This window comes from Melozone crissalis, unplaced genomic scaffold, assembly GCF_028551555.1.
Source record: "Melozone crissalis strain CALT ecotype California unplaced genomic scaffold, PUWL_Pcris_2 ptg000034l_1, whole genome shotgun sequence".
NCBI lineage: Eukaryota > Metazoa > Chordata > Aves > Passeriformes > Passerellidae > Melozone > Melozone crissalis.
The window spans coordinates 21,489,472-21,507,849 of NW_026535812.1; the positions used below are offsets into that span (position 1 = coordinate 21,489,472).

General features: G+C 42.0%; 1 protein-coding gene across 1 annotated transcript in view; it reads right to left on the bottom strand.

Moving 5' to 3' along the window:
- FNDC3B (fibronectin type III domain containing 3B) overlaps window positions 1-18,378 on the bottom strand; it is a 185,059-nt gene that overhangs the window by 53,328 nt on the left and 113,353 nt on the right. The window contains exons 7-11 of the mRNA XM_054282594.1: window positions 12,282-12,340; window positions 6,557-6,714; window positions 4,321-4,380; window positions 1,492-1,630; window positions 1,115-1,168 (exon numbers count right to left, since the gene is read on the bottom strand). Of these exons, the coding sequence (XP_054138569.1) occupies window positions 1,115-1,168; window positions 1,492-1,630; window positions 4,321-4,380; window positions 6,557-6,714; window positions 12,282-12,340 (470 nt within the window). The remainder of the gene's footprint in view (window positions 1-1,114; window positions 1,169-1,491; window positions 1,631-4,320; window positions 4,381-6,556; window positions 6,715-12,281; window positions 12,341-18,378) is intronic.

Sequence of the window (18,378 nt, forward strand, 5' to 3'; positions counted from 1 at the left end):
TCATTATGGCCCAAGCTTTTGGAGAAATCTCTCTTTACCTTCTTTCCCAGACTTCACACTCCCCTTTTTCCCTTGTTTAATGACAACCTTTGGTTTTCCACTATGTGCAGAGGGACAGCAAGTCATTCTGAAGTTATTGCTCAACTTTAGCTCAGGTTCTGAGGGTTTCTCACCATGCAGACCCCACTAGCTGTGACAGTGCACACAACAATGCTTGCAGTGAGTGCTTCCAAACACCCAACATGCAGCAGAACGAGCAGGGAATGTGTCACTAATGCCATGGTGGAAAACTATTCATAACAGAAAACTCCCTTTAGAGTATTTTTAGACTACAAAAGACCTCAAGAGACGTTTCTCAGACTTTACAACCAAACACCTTTTCACACCCTTCATTTCCCAACTCATTACTTTTATTTACATGTTGTCCAAGCCCTTTCTGTCATCCAATTTATTCTTTTCCTTCAGAGATAAAACTCCCTGACTCATGCTTTCTGCAGAAATATCACTTGCAGAAAGGAAAGGGGGCAGAAATTAGGGGATAAAGAACACACCTCCAACAAATCCTGCACATCATCTCTCAGGGCACTCTCCCAACAGCCCAGTGCTCACTAACCATGGAAGATATTCAGGAAAAAACTTATTTCCTTTTGTGTCTGGAAAGGGGCTAATTGCCAGTACACAGAGGACATTTATTTTGACCCTGAGTACATTTCTGTGGACAGGTCTGCAAGATCATGGTTCTTCTCCTCTAAGGCAGGAACAAGTGTTTGTTCTGCACTCAGCAGCAGGAGAAAGAGATCATGAACAGAACTGTAAGATACATCACAAGTAATTAAATAGCAAGTAATGCTAATTAAATAAAGTACACCAAATGAGTGATAAAAGATTTCAAGGGTACAGAAACAGAACATTGTCTCTATATAAAATAAATTGAATGGAAAGCTTTCCCTCCACTGCCTCTTTCACCTTTCCAACTCTTTACCTAATGCCATCAGGATTTCATTTTCCCATTTCTACTTTCTCCTGTATTTAATTACTTTTCTTTACTCAGCAAATCCTTGTAAAGTCTGAGTGCCATTTATTTGTGTATTTATTTCAACCAGTTACTACTTACCTCATCCCACTCCAGAAGGTAGCTGGTGATTTTTGAACCATTATCAATGGGTGCCTACGAACAAAAATAAACAAAAGGTGATCTGGGGAGTAAGAGAAAACAGCTTCACCTCCCCCAGGCAAATGAGCACAGCTTCAAGTGAAACCAAAGCTTTGCACATGGCTTGGCAACCTCTTAACCAATGCTGGGAAGGAGCTGGACATAATGAAACACATACATTTTAAAAGTCAGGTCGGTGCACAGGAAGGGATTTGTCAGAGCAGAGCAAGTTCAAGTCCCTTACTGCAAAATGACTGTCTCAGCTTTCAATTATTTCCAACATTTATGCTCACTGTCAGAACTTTTCCCCTGCTCTGCCTGAACCAAGTGTTACCCACCTTCCACTGCAAGGTTAAGGAGCTTTTGGTCCTGTGTGAGGCTTTGGGTGGGAAGGGGCTCTCTGGTGCTGAGCTGTGAGTGGTGAAGCTGACTGGCTCTGAGCAGGATCCTTTGACTGAGTTGTACGTTGCATATACCCTGGAACAGAATTGAAATGGGTTATAAATGTGCTGACAATTGCAGTGGCACTGCCTTGGCCTCAGTGACCACCAAGGCACCCACAGCACCATCCAATAATGACAGACTATTCACAGCCCAGTGGCAATCCCAGCTTTGCTTCACTTATACAAGAATACAAAAAACATTACAGCAGAAGAGGAACATTGTTTTGTGCAAATATTCCCATGGACTACTGAGATATCTTCATTATCTTTTCTTTCCACCAGTATTTCCTTGCCTATTGCCAGAATTCCACACACTGTGGTAAAATCCTCCTTGAAATACAACAGAGAAAAAGGTATCAACTTTAATGCCTGGTTTACACTTGATCCACATGTACCATATTGAGTGCTGGTCTCCTCCCATGGGTACTATTTTTTCCTACATAACTCAGGAATCAACATTTACTGCACCTCCATGGACTAGAACTAACACAGGCCAGCAACACTACTGTGATAAACTAAAAATCTTCAAAGCAAATCTGATTTCAGGCAAATCCTCTATATGTCAGCAGAGAACATGCAGTGACAAATAATATGGGAAAGCAAATGGGATGTAGTTGAGCACTTCCTCACGAGGTGCTTTTCTCTGAAAAAGTAATGACGTTATTTTTCCCCTTCACATTTTCCATGCAGCAAAAGAAAGTGCAAATTGGGAGTCTTCTACTCAAAGCAAAGTTCAGGCCATGACCAGGCAATGACCTCTGAGTTGGCTGTAGCTATTGTGTGCTTGAATGCAGAGCTAAAGAAAGGGCAATTTCTAAATTTGTTTTCAGTAGATAAGAGTAATTTATGCACAATGACCACCTACATGGAATCAAACCCTCTGGGGGAGGTAGACAAGATCTGGTGCTGCTTTACACATCACCTGTTAGCAGGCAGGAGCAACAAGAAATGCAATTAATTAACTGGGTCTGCATCTGGCAAGTGGCACATGTGTGTGCTGGAAATGAGCGTGGCCCGGCATCCAACACACACCACAAGGGAAATAAAACCCTGTGAAAATGAGCTCAAGGGGCATCTCCTGCAAGCCACTGAAGCCCTGAGCACTGAGGGCACCACAGCAACACACCTGGAGGGAAGCAGGTGGTGGTTCAGAGCAAACCAGGCCATTCCAGGCTGGAGCACAAGCACCTTGTCCAGCAGAGACAAAGCCCTGAGGGATGCTGCCAAGGTCAAGGAGACCCAAGGCGATCTGCCCAGTAACTGCTGGCCCCATAAATTTCTTTCCTCAACAGATTTATTTCTTCACAGTCATTAATACATAATGCAGTTTCAGCTGAAGGAAATAAAAACTATGGTGGAAAGCAAACAGCCGCTGCTTCAGCGACAGCTCGCTCCACTACAAACACTGCTGCTGCTTTGCAAGGCTGACTGTTGTATTTAGACACTCCTTTTCAAACAGAAGTTATTGTTAACTTCTCACAAACAACCTGTATTTGGCAAACCTGCAAGACGGTGGAGGGAACTGTAGGCAGGGAGGAAGAAGTCAGCCAGGACCTGGGGCAAATACCCACAGCACCCCTAAAAATGACTGAAACCTCAGCCCAGCTGTGCACGGTGAGGTGAGGTCTCTGGTGTTTGAATTTGGCTTCAAAAGAGATGTTCAATGCTCAAAAGGAAGCTCAACAGTGTTTTACAACCTTCTCCTTGTTGCCATCCCTTTGCTGCCAAGGACAAGGCTCCTGCCCCATTCAGGAGCTGCATCTTTTCCTCATTTACGAAAAGTTCCTTCTGGTCTTGTGCTTCTACTTGAAAAATTCATTTTAGGGCTAGAAAAAAATCCTTAAAAATAATCTATAGTAGCAGAGCTAGATGGACACATTTTGGTGTGGGATTGTTTTTTTTTAGCGCTCAGAAGCAAGGTGTTTGTTCTTTAGTTTTACAAACAGGAGCAACCTTGATGTGAAACAGTGTGCCTAGCCCTTGTCTGGAAAAACAGAAGGGAACAATAGACAAGAGTGAAAGGATTTTTTTTTTTAAAGGATATTGAAGGTAAGTGAACAGGATGTAAATTCAAAGGCTTGGTTCATAAAGTCTTTAAAAAAAAGCAACATGAGCAGGTAACACAGTGTTAAAACAATCTAGAACAAAACTAGAATGTGTTAATAGTTAATAAATGTGTAAAACACATCTTCAGAATCAAAGAGAAATATGTTATGAAAACATCAACACAGTTCAGTGTGAATCCATTTTTTTCTTGGAATAAATGCTGAAGTGTCTATGGTCAGATGGATCTGTATGCAGCAGCTTTACTTCCCAAAGTGTGGCCTCCTTATCAAAAAAAGTGTGGAGCACTTCCAGTGTTCATCTTACAGGAACTGAAGAAACACCAGGTGCTTGAGCCAAATTTTTAAATTACCTCAGATATCCTACTTTCATACATAAGCACTTCCAGGCCTGTTATCCATACAGAAATACAGATCATAAACTTCTTTTTATCTCTCACTAAAGTAATGACAACACAATGAAAGATACTGTTCAAAAACACTCTCATAGTCCAAGATAAAATCTATGATAAAATATTTAGAAACCAATGAAAAACCCAACTACAGAGGTGACCATGAAATTCTTGAACAACACTGTATATTTACTTCAAAGTCTTTCACATTTATTCTTATATCATTGAAGAGTTTATATTTAAGCGATATTCAAATCATGCTGACTCACCTGACATGATAATCTGTTGCTGGCCTAAGGTCCTTCAGGTGATATTCTAATTCTTCTCCACTACAGGAAAGAAATACAAATAAATCAATAAAACCAAATAAATCAATAAATTATGAAAAGCAATATCCCATATAGCACAGCTAGTGATTTTCTAGTGATAGAATTTGAAAGAAGAAAAATAATCCCTCCAAAGAGAAACAGTAGAAACCATATACCAACAATTTGTCACCACACTTCACGCTTCCTGAAAACTTCATAAAGCTCCATATGCACAGAAAATAATTTATCACACTAATTTATTCAGTAAACTAAATAGATGGGTTCATTTCAATGCTACCTCATATTTTGCTGATATTTGTATAAAGCTCATTGTGGTTTTCAACCCTCCCAGAGCCAAAAGGAGCAAAACCCAAACATTATTGTTGTAGTTTCTTCACATTCCCTATTCAAAATACTTCATACACAGTGACCCACTGAACTTCACAGGAAAAAGCAGAGTTTCTTGCACAACCATTTCACTTATTGCTCTCTCCTCCAGAACCACACTCCCTGTGAGGACCACAGCAAGGAGACATTTAATTAACACCCAAACAGCTGGACCCAGCTCTCTTTCAATACCAAGACAACTTAAAGCAAAGTGGTTTGGACATTTTAAGAAATAACCAGCATACAATCCATTAATTTCAAAAGCAGCCAACATAGTTAGGGCTATTCTTTTTCCTTCTGGCTTGTTTGCTGGTAAATGAACACTGGGCTCAGTCATGTGTTGCCAAATCTGTGAAGATTAAGGTACGGGTCAGTGCTTAATAAGTAATAGCCATCTCATGTAAGAGCTTGGCTTATTCATGATTTTATTAAAATATGGGAAACAAGAAAGCTCTCAATTCAGCATAAAGAAATATTTCATAGCTAGCTGGACAAATACAGGGAGATGTCTCAAAATCAATAGAACAAAATCCACCAGAAAGCACACGCCTGCTGGGTCGCCAGAAATCCACCAGCAAGCCTTCTATTTTTTATTTCATATAATACAATGCTCTGCAAATCCAGGTTTTCCCCTCTGAAACGAGTGCACCTCCTTCCAAAGACAATGTATTCAGCATATTGCAGACTCTCTTTTGCCTATAGTAATAACAATTACTGCTGCTCCTGATGGAACATACCACATCAAGCTAAGGGCTGCACTCTGGCCAGCAGCAGGAGACACATCACCACCAGCAGCTTTAAAACAGATGCACAACATTTCATAACCAGGAGAAAATGTGCAGCCATCAAGCACAAGGAGTACTAGAAAGTGTCCTTCCCACTTTAAAAGCTCAGCAGCACACACTTGACTATGGAGATGCTCACATTGGCTCACAAACAGCTGCTGTAAATGCCAGAAAAAAACAGAGTAAAATCAGGCAGCCTTTCCCTGGTTAATACACCCTTTTTGTATTATCCAAGAGCTGCCTTCAGCATACCAAGAGGAATACCCTAATTCACAGGACATCTTAAGAAAGGAGATGGCTTGGTCTCAAGAGGTAATTCCTTAAATGCTCTATCACCTGGACTTTATTTAATGAGACTTGGGAAGGATTAGCTATTTCACAATAGCCAAGGTCACATCTCCAAATTCTCTTTCCTAGACGTCATTAGTGGGGGAAAAAGAAAGGCATAACACCATATGTGCTTGATCACAGAGTGAGCTCAGAGGATCACTGCAAGGAGACACAGAGAAATCCCTCAGAATTTTCACTGAAGCCTGCTGAGAGCCAAGTATTTGGGTTTTTCTGGGGAGCCTCTGTAACCTACTGACTGCTCCACTCCCTCCTCTGCTCATCTAAGACACCACAAGGCAACAAAGCCCTCACATTTTTCTCGTTAGCTGAAATAACAAGATTTTACTCTTCTAAATTCTGCAAGTCCACGCAAAATTAGCCCATTAGGAAGGCAGCTCTCCTGCCTGCATGGTGTACAGGAAAGGTTTTGACATTTGGCATAAAAGAAAATGTAACCTTTTCACTGGCAATGGGAGTGATGGCATGGCAGGCAGGATGTGCCATGTGCCAGGGAGGTGGGATGGGGTGGCAATTAGGGACCTTGTGACATGCACTCCACCAGATCCCTGCAAGCTCCTCTGATAAGGAAACGTGCCTTTCTGCTGTGGCTGATGGCCATGCCAGGATACACCCTGAAAAGCTCAGAGAATTTACTCCTAATGAAACAAAGAAAGTGTAAAGATGCTGTTTTTTACCTGTAAATGATCTTGTATTTTCCATCCCTCCCTTTATCTGATAAGGCAACCTCGTAGGTACAGGTGTAAGGCAAACCGTTGTTGTGTCTATCTGCATTGAGAAGGCCAGTGGGAGGTGACCAGGACAGCAAAACTGTTCTTGCTTGAATATTTGTAACCTATAAAAGAACCACCAGTTAATCTGAAATCTGAGGAAAAACCACTATTCTGTAAGCATTTGCTTTTTGCTTGCATCTTCACAATTTCTTGCAAAATGGAAATTTCCGAGCTAGAGTTGAAAAGTAAAGGGTCAGAAATGATCAACAACACAAACAAAAACACAGATTCATGGCAAAAAGTGATCTGTAACAGATGAGAAATAGAGAGAGAGGTTCCCCTGCAGGGAACTGGCTTGTCACTGTCTGAGCATCCAGCAAAGGATGCCTCTGGAGGTACCTGCTGCTGTGGCCATTCCCAAAAGGTGTCTAAAACTAAATGGAACAAAGACTTCAACCTACAGATTGTTTTACGCACAATTATTTTTCTGAAGTTTTTGTTGGGGAGCTTTTTCAATGAAACTCTGATGGCTTTTTCAGTCATCCTGTTCCTTCTTGCCACTTGAAACCACAATAACTCAACAGCAAGTAAGTAGAAAAACCCAATTCAACCTGAAAATTTATGTTGGCTCAAAAGCACAAGGGAAAATCATAATAAAAGTCCAGACTGTCAATTAAAAACTACATTGCAAATCAACCACTTTGTGCCTTGATAGAAGTATTGTGTGTGATCTGCAGTCACCACTGCAGGCAACAGCCCCGTGGCACAGGGGTAAGGAATTGTTATTGTTTAATAAAACATGGAAAAAGCACCTCAAACTCCTGCACCAAACCAATTTTATCACCCCACCAGTGCCACTGTATTCTTCTGGAGAGCCAGGTTCACACAGCTGGCAGAACCAGCACCACCCTGCTCACCAGGAGAGCCACTGGCACATCAGCTGCACACAGCCAGCAGCAGCTTCCAGAGAGCAGCCCTGTTATCAGGCCAGGAAAGAAGAGTAAAAAATCTCCCCAGCCACTGTCTCAAAAGAAAAATAAATAAAAAGCAATAGCTGCACTGGTTATCTGGGAAAGGCAGCACGTTTTCACACCAGCCTGCTGAAATATCCCAGGAGAGCCTCAAAGTCTCCAAAAACTCAAATGCCCTGCCACCAACTCTCCCCTTTTCATCATGAAAATCATGGTGTTTTTCCTTCTTAATTGTAATAAATATATAAAGAATATTTTTTTAGTTAGCCTCCATATGGAGGAATCAAAGCCTGAGGGTTTATATTCTTTATTTTTCCTATGCAACAAATTTCACCGCATCTGTAATTTTGACAGATTTTTGCAACACAAAGAGCAAGATGCTGTTATTTCAGAAGGTGTAACATGAATGCTGCAGGTGCTCAGCTACACATTTCCTAACTTTTGTTGAGACAAGTGAAACCCCTTACCCACAAATTACTTGGGGAATGAAGTATCAGCAACCAGTTTTCAGGGACTGCTTGTTTACAAATCCAGCTTCTGGATGTCTTTATATAATGGAGAATATTTACCTTCTTGTGTGGAAACACATTGCTTCCAGCTGATGAGCTCTGCAACTGTTGTGTCTGATACCCATATATCAACCAGATTCTTTCTGAGCAAGTCATAAATCCATTTTTAACAGCCTGACAAGTAGGTGACACCATGAAATGTCTCATCATAAACACCATGATCTCAAAAGTTAGAGATTTTAATTTATAGCAGCACACTTAAATCTTGCCAAAATAAGAAAACCTTTGTTCAAGTTAATATGAAAAATAAGTTATAAGGCAAAAAGGTTTAAGCAGCATCAAGCTTTCTTTGTAAAAAACATGGACATGCAAATGGTTTTATAAATTTTCATGGCATTTCTTGCTTTCGTGGCATTTTCTTATCATATTTTTCTGATGCTATGAAATCAATGTTTATCTTAAAATCTTGGAGCAGTCAACCCTGATACTGGATAAGATACCTTATAAGAATCTTGAATGATTCAAGTAAGACAAATAAGTTAAATTTTTTGAGATATACACATATATGTCTATACACACATATGTAAATGAAATTGGAGCAGAGACATGTAAGAGCTAAAAATCTGCATTTAAAATAATATTTTGATCAAAAAGCTGATTAACAAGATCCAAATAAATTTTAGGGTTTTTTTTAACAGACTATGCCAGCTCAGCCCATCAACATGCAGTTTCTTTTATTATGGAAATATGCTTGCATAATTGTTTTTCATAAATTCAGACAGACTTGGAGCTGGAGGCAGGCTACGCTGCCAATGTTCTATTGAAATGTTTTTCTCTATGACTACTCCCAAGGACACACGTATATATTCCACATTCAGCCAAACTCTGGCCCTCCACGAACCTCAGCAATCTGTAAAAAGTTAGGGCTTGGGTTTCTTAAAATAAGAGAAAGTATCTTGTGGGCTAACTGCTAGGAACTGTCAGACTGTTATTCTGAAGCCAGCAGAGGATAAAAGTCCAAGCCCAGTTGCTAAGCTGCTGCTGCAGCATTAATTTCAGAGGGAAGGAGCACCCAGAGCGGCTGCTGGCTGCCTTGGAGCTCGTAGGTACACAGCAACTGCTGCTGCAGGTTTAAAAATAAACACCAGAAATGGTTAAATACCAGCCCTGGCTGCACTGAGCACACACAGCAAGTGCGGGAAAGCAAGCGAGGGGTCACTGTCTGCAAGATAAGTCAGAAAAGGCAAATCTATTCCCTCCCTGGGCTGTGCACGTCAGCTGGGAATGGATTTATTTGTGTGGCTGGAGATAAAGCTATCTGCTGCTCCCTGACCAACAGGCTGATACCATATCACAGTCACCTGCCAGTATCTCCTTCCATGGCCAAAGCCAGCACTTAGTTTACCAAGGAACTCCTACCTGGAGCAGAAAGCACTAAGCTTTGCTGTGAAAAAAGCTAAGTTAAATAAATAGGGTTATGATATGTTGAGAATAACGAGCAGGCGCTTGTAAAGCAGTTCAGTATCTTTGCCTCCAATTTTTCTAACTTACACAAATACCTTTCCAAAGGTGCAGACCTGCACCAGCCCTCTCCAGGCTGTAAGGATGTAAGCTGTACCATCACAATGGTGGGCTTAATGGGCCCTTCTGAACTTGCAGACAGAAATACCTCACCACCACTTAAAACCAGCTCATTGTTCATTAACATTGCACTAATTTCATCTGATAAAATATAAGCAGCCAGAGCATCTCCTCCAAGGCTGGGCAGGTAAACCTTGGTGCTGCCTCTGAGTTCCCCCAGCCTGTGTCATCTGTCCCCAAAATCACTGGGCCTGCTTTGAAGAGGGCTGGCTTGGCCTTTTAGCTGAGACCTAACAAAAGCTTCTCCCACAAGGAGTTCTGTACGTCTGCTGAAAAGCAGAGTTAATTAGTTTCTGAAAACTTCTCCGTTTACACAGTAAATGCTTCCTTTCTGCTCTATCAAAACTCGGCGGTGTAAATAATTATTCCATAAAAGCCCCTGGGAAAGAGTCCAACTCCTGCACCACTTCAATAAGGTTACAAGACTGATGAGTATCGGCCCTTCCCGTCTTTCAGGTAATGAAAAATGTTTCTGTACAACTTTCATTATCTTTCAAATTCCGGGTTAGCATTCACAGGCATGGTGTGGTCGGGGGCTCATTGTGTGTGTGAGAACTACACTGCAAGCAACATTCATTTACTCCCTCCAGGGCACGGCTTGAAAGGCTTGGGGGTCAAATGAATTCACACTTATTACTGGGTTGAGATTCTGCTTTTAAATTATGGCTCTAATCCTGCAATTTTAGGCAAAAACCCCCGTGATTAAATATGAGTTCTGCTGCAGAGCGAGTCAGCGGGAGCAGGCTGCCTTTGGAAAGCCAGGCTGATGTTTGAGCTGCGCTTTGACAGAGCCCTGGTGATCCCCCATGGGGGGGTGTCCCCCCAAGCCCCTTGGCTGTCAGATGCAGCCATTTCACAAACCCAGAGTCAGGTTTCCCTCCCCTCACCGAGGAATTTGTTTCGGGGAATGATTACTTTGTCTGTGATAATGTGAATTAAAAACATATTTCAGTTGACACAAAACCATGGGGGATTGAAACCAAAAGGTGCTTTTTAAAATTCTGGCTGTTAAAGGGACAAAGCTCTGATTAAATTTACAGCTTGGCTGCACACTTCTTAAACAGGTAACAATGCCTATTACTGAAAAAAGACCTTTCATGAAGTAATAATTTTAAAATTGTGTATATTGTGTGAGAGAGGTACCTGTATGATCCAGACACCTCCCTGTGACACTTCTCATGCAGGATCTGCTCTCAAGGCTAAACCTTTGGATGGTTTAATCCCCCCATGGATGGAGAGAGCTGCCCACTTGGACAAATCAAACCCATCTGCTGCAGACACAGCATCACTCACTTGTCACTGACTCACCACCGTGCTCTTTTCCTTTACATTGTTTTATTTTTCACTTGAATAAGATTTGCCCAGCAACATGACCAAGATGACTATTTATGCATAATATGATAGATTTCTATCAGATGTAATATTGACTGTACACACACAGAACCATTCACAGCAATTCATGATTTGTGACAGTCCTGCGAGTTTAATTACTCACAAATGTCAAAGTTGCAGAGAGAGAATAATAGATAATCTCCAACTTCACCTCAGTAAATGTCATTATTATTGAACCAGCATTTGCCATGATTTGGATTTTTTTTAAATCCCAATTTTGGTGTGATTAAAGGAAAATTATTTTTGTCTATTTTTCATTTCTTTGTTTACTTCTGCTTTAAGGGCTCTGGTTACCATAAATTTAATTGTCCAGATCTCAGAATCCTGCAAGTTGCTCTAATAGCTTCTCTTCCTACCTCTAAGGATAAAAATATGAAACAACACATTTTTCTTGTCAGCTCTCTGGATTTTTGTAAATCACCTGGCTGTGGCTATTGACCAAATGAGTAACACTCAGGCGGGTCCTTGGTACAAAAATACTGACTCTGTAAAACAATTCTGTGCTAAGTGCTCTGGAGAGCACAGGAGATGGGCTGGGGGTTTTTTGGGATTTCTGCCTCCTCCGCCCCATGGCTGCTTCTCCCAGTGCTGGCTTGGACCATTCACTCAGACCCACAGTGCTCCTCTGGCTCTCATCTGACACACCAAACTGGAAAATGGCTTACAAGCAGATTTATTAATAACCTCACCTGAGTGCAGTCACACTCAGCATTAGGGTTATTTACAGAGTGATTCAATTCCATCATAATTTACAGGCTTTTATGCCTCAGACAAACACAGACTATAGTAATTTGCCATTGAATAATAGAATTAGCTTAATTTAATCATGATTAAAGACATAAATTGCTCATGACAAAATGAAACCCAGGGGAGAGGGTGGTAAGAGCTATGCAAGTCACCCCAGTTCAGTGAGCTCCCCATTACAGTATGAATACTGGGAATTGTCCTCAGGAAACAGACAAGCGGTGCAATTCCTGGAGTGGGCAGAGCCCTCAAACACCCATGAGCACAAAAGATCCTTCAGATTTATATCCCAGCAAAATGAGTTAGGGGCAGCAATCTGCTAAGGGAAAAAAATCAGAGGTGCTCCCCTGTGAAATCACCAGTGTGTTTTGACACAATCTACTTCTCACATTTGCTATTGTTACGTTTGTGTGGCAATTTGGGATCACATACCTGTGGTTTCTCCATTCCAGAAAGAATGTCTTGAACCCTTTTTGTTTCTGAATCAAATTCTGTAAAAGAGAGAACGTGGAAAGAGGAAGAGAAATAAATTACCAAAATTAAACAAGAATTTCAGTCACATAAATAAAAACAGGGGAGGGGGACAAACAGACATCACAACATGAGTAGCTGCAGACTGGGCTGTCCTCAGGCTGGCCACCAGGGCCCTGGAGAGGACAAATGTCCTTGTCCCATGCAGGGAAAACCCAGGGGAGCCACACAGGAGCCTGCCCTGAGCCCCAGCACCACCCTGCAGCCTCCTGTACCTAAACTGGGTAATGCCCAAGGTTCTTCTGCAGCCACCTTGTCCTTAAACCTGGGTAATGCCCAAGGTTCTCTGCAGCCTCCTGTACCTAAAGTGGGTAATGCCCAAGGTTCTCTGCAGCCTCCTGTACCTAAACTGGGTAATGCCCAAGGTTCTTCTGCAGCCACCTTGTCCTTAACCTGGGTAATGCCCAAGGTTCTCTGCAGCCACCTTGTCCTTAACCTGGGTAATGCCCAAGGTTCTCTGCAGCCCCCTCGCAGCTGGAGGCATTGAAGTGATGCCAGCAAATTCCAGAGTCTGAGCAGCAGCAATCCATCCTCCCTGCCTGGCACAGCAGCTCCTGCAGGGGCTGCACAGAGGCACCCACAGAAATGCTCCCCCCTAAATCAGAGGGATAACTGTGCACAAGAGGCCATCCTCTGAGCGGTGGAATAATCGGCCTTTCCCTCATCCTCCCCCCTCAAAACAATCTTGAGGTGAAACATCAGCTCACAGTAATGAGGTGACACAAAGCAGCTTTATTCCTTTTGGACCACAGCACACAGAGGCCTCACTTTCCACTACAGTATTCTCTAATGGAAAACCAGGAACATATTTTCCTGGGATTTTTTTTTCTTATTTTTCTTCTTTAAAATGTTAATGCAAAAAGTTTGCTCACCAAAGCAGAAGAACATATCTCACCTAAAGCAAAATGAGCCAGACGTCCTTGGCACAGGAAGCAAAAAACATTAATAAACAGGTGGGATCAGATCAACAGCTCTCACTAATGATTCCCCCAAAACCTGACCTACTTCTCCTAGCCCAAGAATGTGTCTTTATTTTTGTCTGTGACCTGCTTTAAAAAAGTAGATCTTCTTTTTACAAATTCCATGTGCTCGACTGCCAAAAAATAGAATTGGCTGAATGCTGATGGCAGAATTCCAGTGTAAATGCCCATCTCTCCCTACAAGAATGCACCTTAGTGTGGACTGGGAATGACAGATCTCCTGCTGCACACATTCCTGGATTCCTTTTAGTCTCAACCACTTGGAAAAGAAAGGAGTAGTAATATTTGAGGAGAAGCTGAGGATAGCAAGATTGTTGTTTTTCCATAGCAGATAACCCTCAGAGTGTATTATAAAGAGCATAAACTGGCAGGATTGAGCCAGAATATGATAATATTGATTTCAAAACTTCACAGATGGACTAAAATGGCTGAGGGAAAGTCTGAGATGCTGATCCAAGTGAAAATGTCAAAATTTGGGGTGTTTCAGAATGCAGGGTTCCTTTCAGTGTCAGTAAAGAAGTTGAACTGTGCCACAAAAGCCTGGAGGCAGATCTGCACAGTGTGGAGATCCTGCAGGCTTATCTCGAAGGGATGCTAATCAGAAGCAGCTTCTGCAGCTCTGAGCGTAACAAAAAAGCTGCTACTATTTTATCAAAAGTTTCTGGTTATTATGTCACCCCTAATTACAACCCCCAGAAGCTGAGCGTGAATCACGCTCAACCCTAAATCCCAAACATGTGGACTGCATTTTCTTCCCTCTCTCTGCTTTCTAGCAAGGATGCTCTGTCACACTGAGCAGGAGAGGAAAGCAGACCCTGGAGCCCAAGGAAATCTCATTTCCCTCTGCCATGAGAGGTGATTGCTTTGCACAGTAACTCCCACCCTCTGCAGGTCAGGGCTGAGGGTTCAATCTGCTCCAGGCACAGGAACTGACTCCAAGGCTTAAGGGAGGTGGGTATGCCCAGCAAATAAATAAGAATTTAATTACTTCAATCAAACTTCTCAATGAAGTGTCCCACTCAGGGATTTTTTTTACATTGGTGTCCCAGTTATGCATCTTGTTCACACAGAGGCTTGAGTACCAGATACAGAGGGCTTGGGTTATTACAGATATGTGGACATTTTTGAGGGCAATATGGATATTCATGAGGTCAGTATGGATATTTAAGTCACCAAGTGTTTATACAGATAAACTGGAAGTGGAAGAAGACAATTCTTCTTCAAAGACTTTGAGGAGAGGGAATGGGATACATGTAACAAATAATGCCCTGTGAAAATAAAGCAAATACTAAAGGCAGAAAGCAATAAACATCCACAAGTGATGTCTATAACAGCATCAGAGAACATCACAGGTTGAAAGGGGACCTCAGGAGTGGTTATCAAGAATTACAGTATTTACCGTATTTCAAACCCTTAGCTTCCCATTTCAAGAGGAATTAAAAAAAAATCTCAGGCTTCTCTGGATGGCCGAGTTCCTTTCTGTAATAAACATGATTATTCACAGTCTCCTGAGCTAGACTAAGCTAAGGAGAAGAGAGACCTGTCCCAAATCCCTCCCTCAGTAGGGAAGTTGCTCTGACCTGCCAATCTCTGACTATCATGCTCAACATCCTCCTTCCAAGCCAGCAAAGAGCAGAAAGCCTTGTGAAACAGAAGACAATAGAGAAGGAAAGAAACCATCTGATATGCTGATAGGCTCTATCTGATAGCACAGAGTTGCTGGAAAGCCTTTCCTCCTGGCTCTGTTGTCACTCAGCAGCCACCAAGGACTATATTCTGAATTACCAAGGACTATATTCTAAATTAGCTCACTGGAGCATTTGGGGACAAGGAGCATCTGTTGGACATCCCAGATGCAGTGGTGGAAAAGTGGGCAAGAACAGCCGCAAGAAATGGGCAAATCTTGATGTAAACCAGGCAAGTCAGGTTCAAAAAAATTACCTGGAAGTGCTCAGGAAAGGTGGTGGGTGGCTGAGCATGACTCACCTGCCTGGGACTCATTGTCCCAGCATAACAGACAGTGGATTTGCATTTCAGTCTTTGTCCTTTCCTCTTCCTCAGCTGATTGAGCAGCGAGTATCTGACAGGCAGACACAAAATCTGTATGCCACCCCCCAAAGGCTGGGGCTGGCAGGAGCTGCTTTCCTCCTTTTTCACAGGGAACAGGAGCTCAGCCACGTCAAGGAGGAGCCCAACCAACACTTCAGGTCATTGTCCCATTTTAACTTTTCCCATCAACATCTGTTCCCCACATCTGCTATGGCAAAACTCTTCCTCCTAGGAGGAAGCTGGGGGTGGGGATGAATTCCTTGTGAATGCTCCATGGTGTCCTCTGAGGGACAGTACAAAAAAATCTGAGTTACCCTGCTAATCTCAGAGACATTTTAGCACTCCCAGCATTAGGTTCTAATTCCCAGGCTGTGGGTTCTTTGGATCCAGTGTTCCAGACTAATCTTTTATTGCAGAAAAGCCAGCTGAAAGACCTGGCCCACATCAAGTCCTCTTTTTTTTTTTTTTCAGAGTTTTGAATCATAAACAAAACTCTATAGATACAACCAGGAGTAAATGCCCCTAAAAGCTAAACACTTTCTCAGCAGCTGTTTGGTGCTAACAGGGTTTCAGTGTCAAGCCCTGCTGATCTAAAGCCTTTTATTCTATGCTTCTGTTAGCCTGTGTCTATGTTCCTTTCTGCACGTACAGCACAAATATAATTTTCAGACCTTTCCAACCATACTTTTAAGCACAAAGCCCAGCTTTAAAAAACAGGGGGGAAAAATGTCAGTTCAAGGTAAGTTTGAAGTTTCCATCAATAGTTTACATGTTTGCATGAACAGCAGCTGTGTATGTAAATGGTTTGAAAGAGCTAAAAGCTCTAAACTAATTAAGATTTTCCCATTGCAAATACACATTTTAGGTTTGTTCTGCATTCTTTCCTTCGAAGAGAGGAAAAGGTCCAGCTCAAGACTTAGCTTCTGGCCACAGAAAGTATTTACTGTTTCAACAGCCCTTCCATTCCAAGGGAATGACATCAGCACCAGCACTTTGCAAACTCTGAGCCTAATTCTCAAGCAGAGCTCCATGCTCACAGATATGCCAGTCACAACATGACATGCTTTCTCAGAATTTGTTCCAGATTTATCGGGGCTGTGACCGGCTTCAGCGCTGGGAAGGATCTTTCATCAGTCACGTACAGCACAACCTACAGCCCCCGAGAAAATGAGCTCTTCAAACACAGCCCAGCTCCTCTGTGAGCTGCCTGCCCGTGTCAAAGCTTAAGGCACCAAGAAGAACACATCCAGCCTTTCAGGGAATGGCAGAAATGTGAGTTAATAAGCTCCTTTGCACAAGAACAAACCCAACGCCGCAGATGTCACGCAGCAGCTGAGTCACAGCACCAGAGGGGATGTGACACAGCCACAGAGTCCATCCTCCCACACCGAGACACGATCATCTGCGCCCAAACCACTTCTCTGAGATGAGAATTAAATAAATTAAATAAATGACCTCCTGCCCTGTGATCATGGTCATCTCCAAACTTCTCAGCTAGGAGAACTACCACAGCATCTAACTCTTCATCTCAGGGAAAATCATCTCAGCTCTCCCTGCTGCATCTGAAATTTATTCCTTCTTTCCTGCACATCTGCCTCAGGAGAGTTCATCACTCCTTCCTTTGTTGCCACCTTTCACATACTTGCAGGAATTTCTTCCTTTAACAAAACAAGCTCATTTCTCCATACCTGTCTGTAAGAGATCCCACCTGCTGCTGTCCCCTGCCACATTTTTTAAATTAGTTTCCATCCTTCTGAGGATATGGCAGCTGAGGTCCTGGCAGCACCAGAACTAAGGACCCATTTACAGAGCTTGTTGAGAAGTTTACTCTTCTCTTTGTCTACAGAATAACTTAATTCTTGGGGTATGTAATCTCCTATTCCTCCCAGAATTAAAAAAAAAAAAAAAAAAATTACAAATTAAAATACCTAAAACACCTAATTAAAAAACCAGCAGGTCTGAGAACAACTAGCTGCAGTGCAGTAGATGGCTCTTGCCCTGATCAAACTTTTTCTTTGAAGACCATTACAGAGCTCTCCTCCCGTCTGGTCATCGTTCCCTGACCCATCAAGCACTCTCAACCCCATCAGAGCCTGATATGGACTATAATTGAATAAGCCTCAATCCTTATTCCATCCTTCAAGCCCTTAATGAAAATATTGAATAAAATTAGAGCTAGGGCAAATTCCTGCCTAATCCAGTTTGGTGCAGCTCTCCAGTCTGTCAGGGACAGGGCAGGGTCGCGGATAAACTGCCAGGCTACAGATGTGACACTGGCAAGGGCAAATTCAGTGTCATACTGAACACACAGGGCTTTAAAAAACTCTTCCCAGCTGGACACAACAGGAGCCCTTCAGAATAAAAAACCTGTGAAAAAAAATATTCTATTCAAAGCAGTCAATCACATCATGTGGACCTACAATTCACCAAGGAAGATTATTAATTAAGCCTGGATGAGATTTCTAAATGTTAAATAATTCACATTTCTGTTTATTACACAAAAGCTAATAAAAAACATCAATGATAAAACACAACTATGGCTCCCCAGACAAAGGCAGAGAGACTGATGTTATCTACTTTAGATACAATTGTTAAAACGTGTTCTAATTCTTTAAAAATTGCCATGCATGAGTGTATCACTGTTTTTCCATTTCTAAGTGACTTCCTACTGTTGCTATCTGATTTCTCCTGCGAACATACATTTATTAATGTCTAGGGGCTTATCCTTTTTATTTATACCTAAAAACCAAACCATATATAGATAGCAAAAAAAAAAAAAAAAAAAGGAAGAAAAAACAAACAAACAAACAACAGCAACAACAACAAAAAAAAAAAAAAAATCCCAAAAAAAAGACCAAAAAGGGCAAAAAACCCCACAACAAGAAGGCACATTTTCAGATCTACAATCAGAAAAATCAAATCTCTAGTCATCCTGATTCACTGATTCAATAAAGCAAAGGATGACTGAA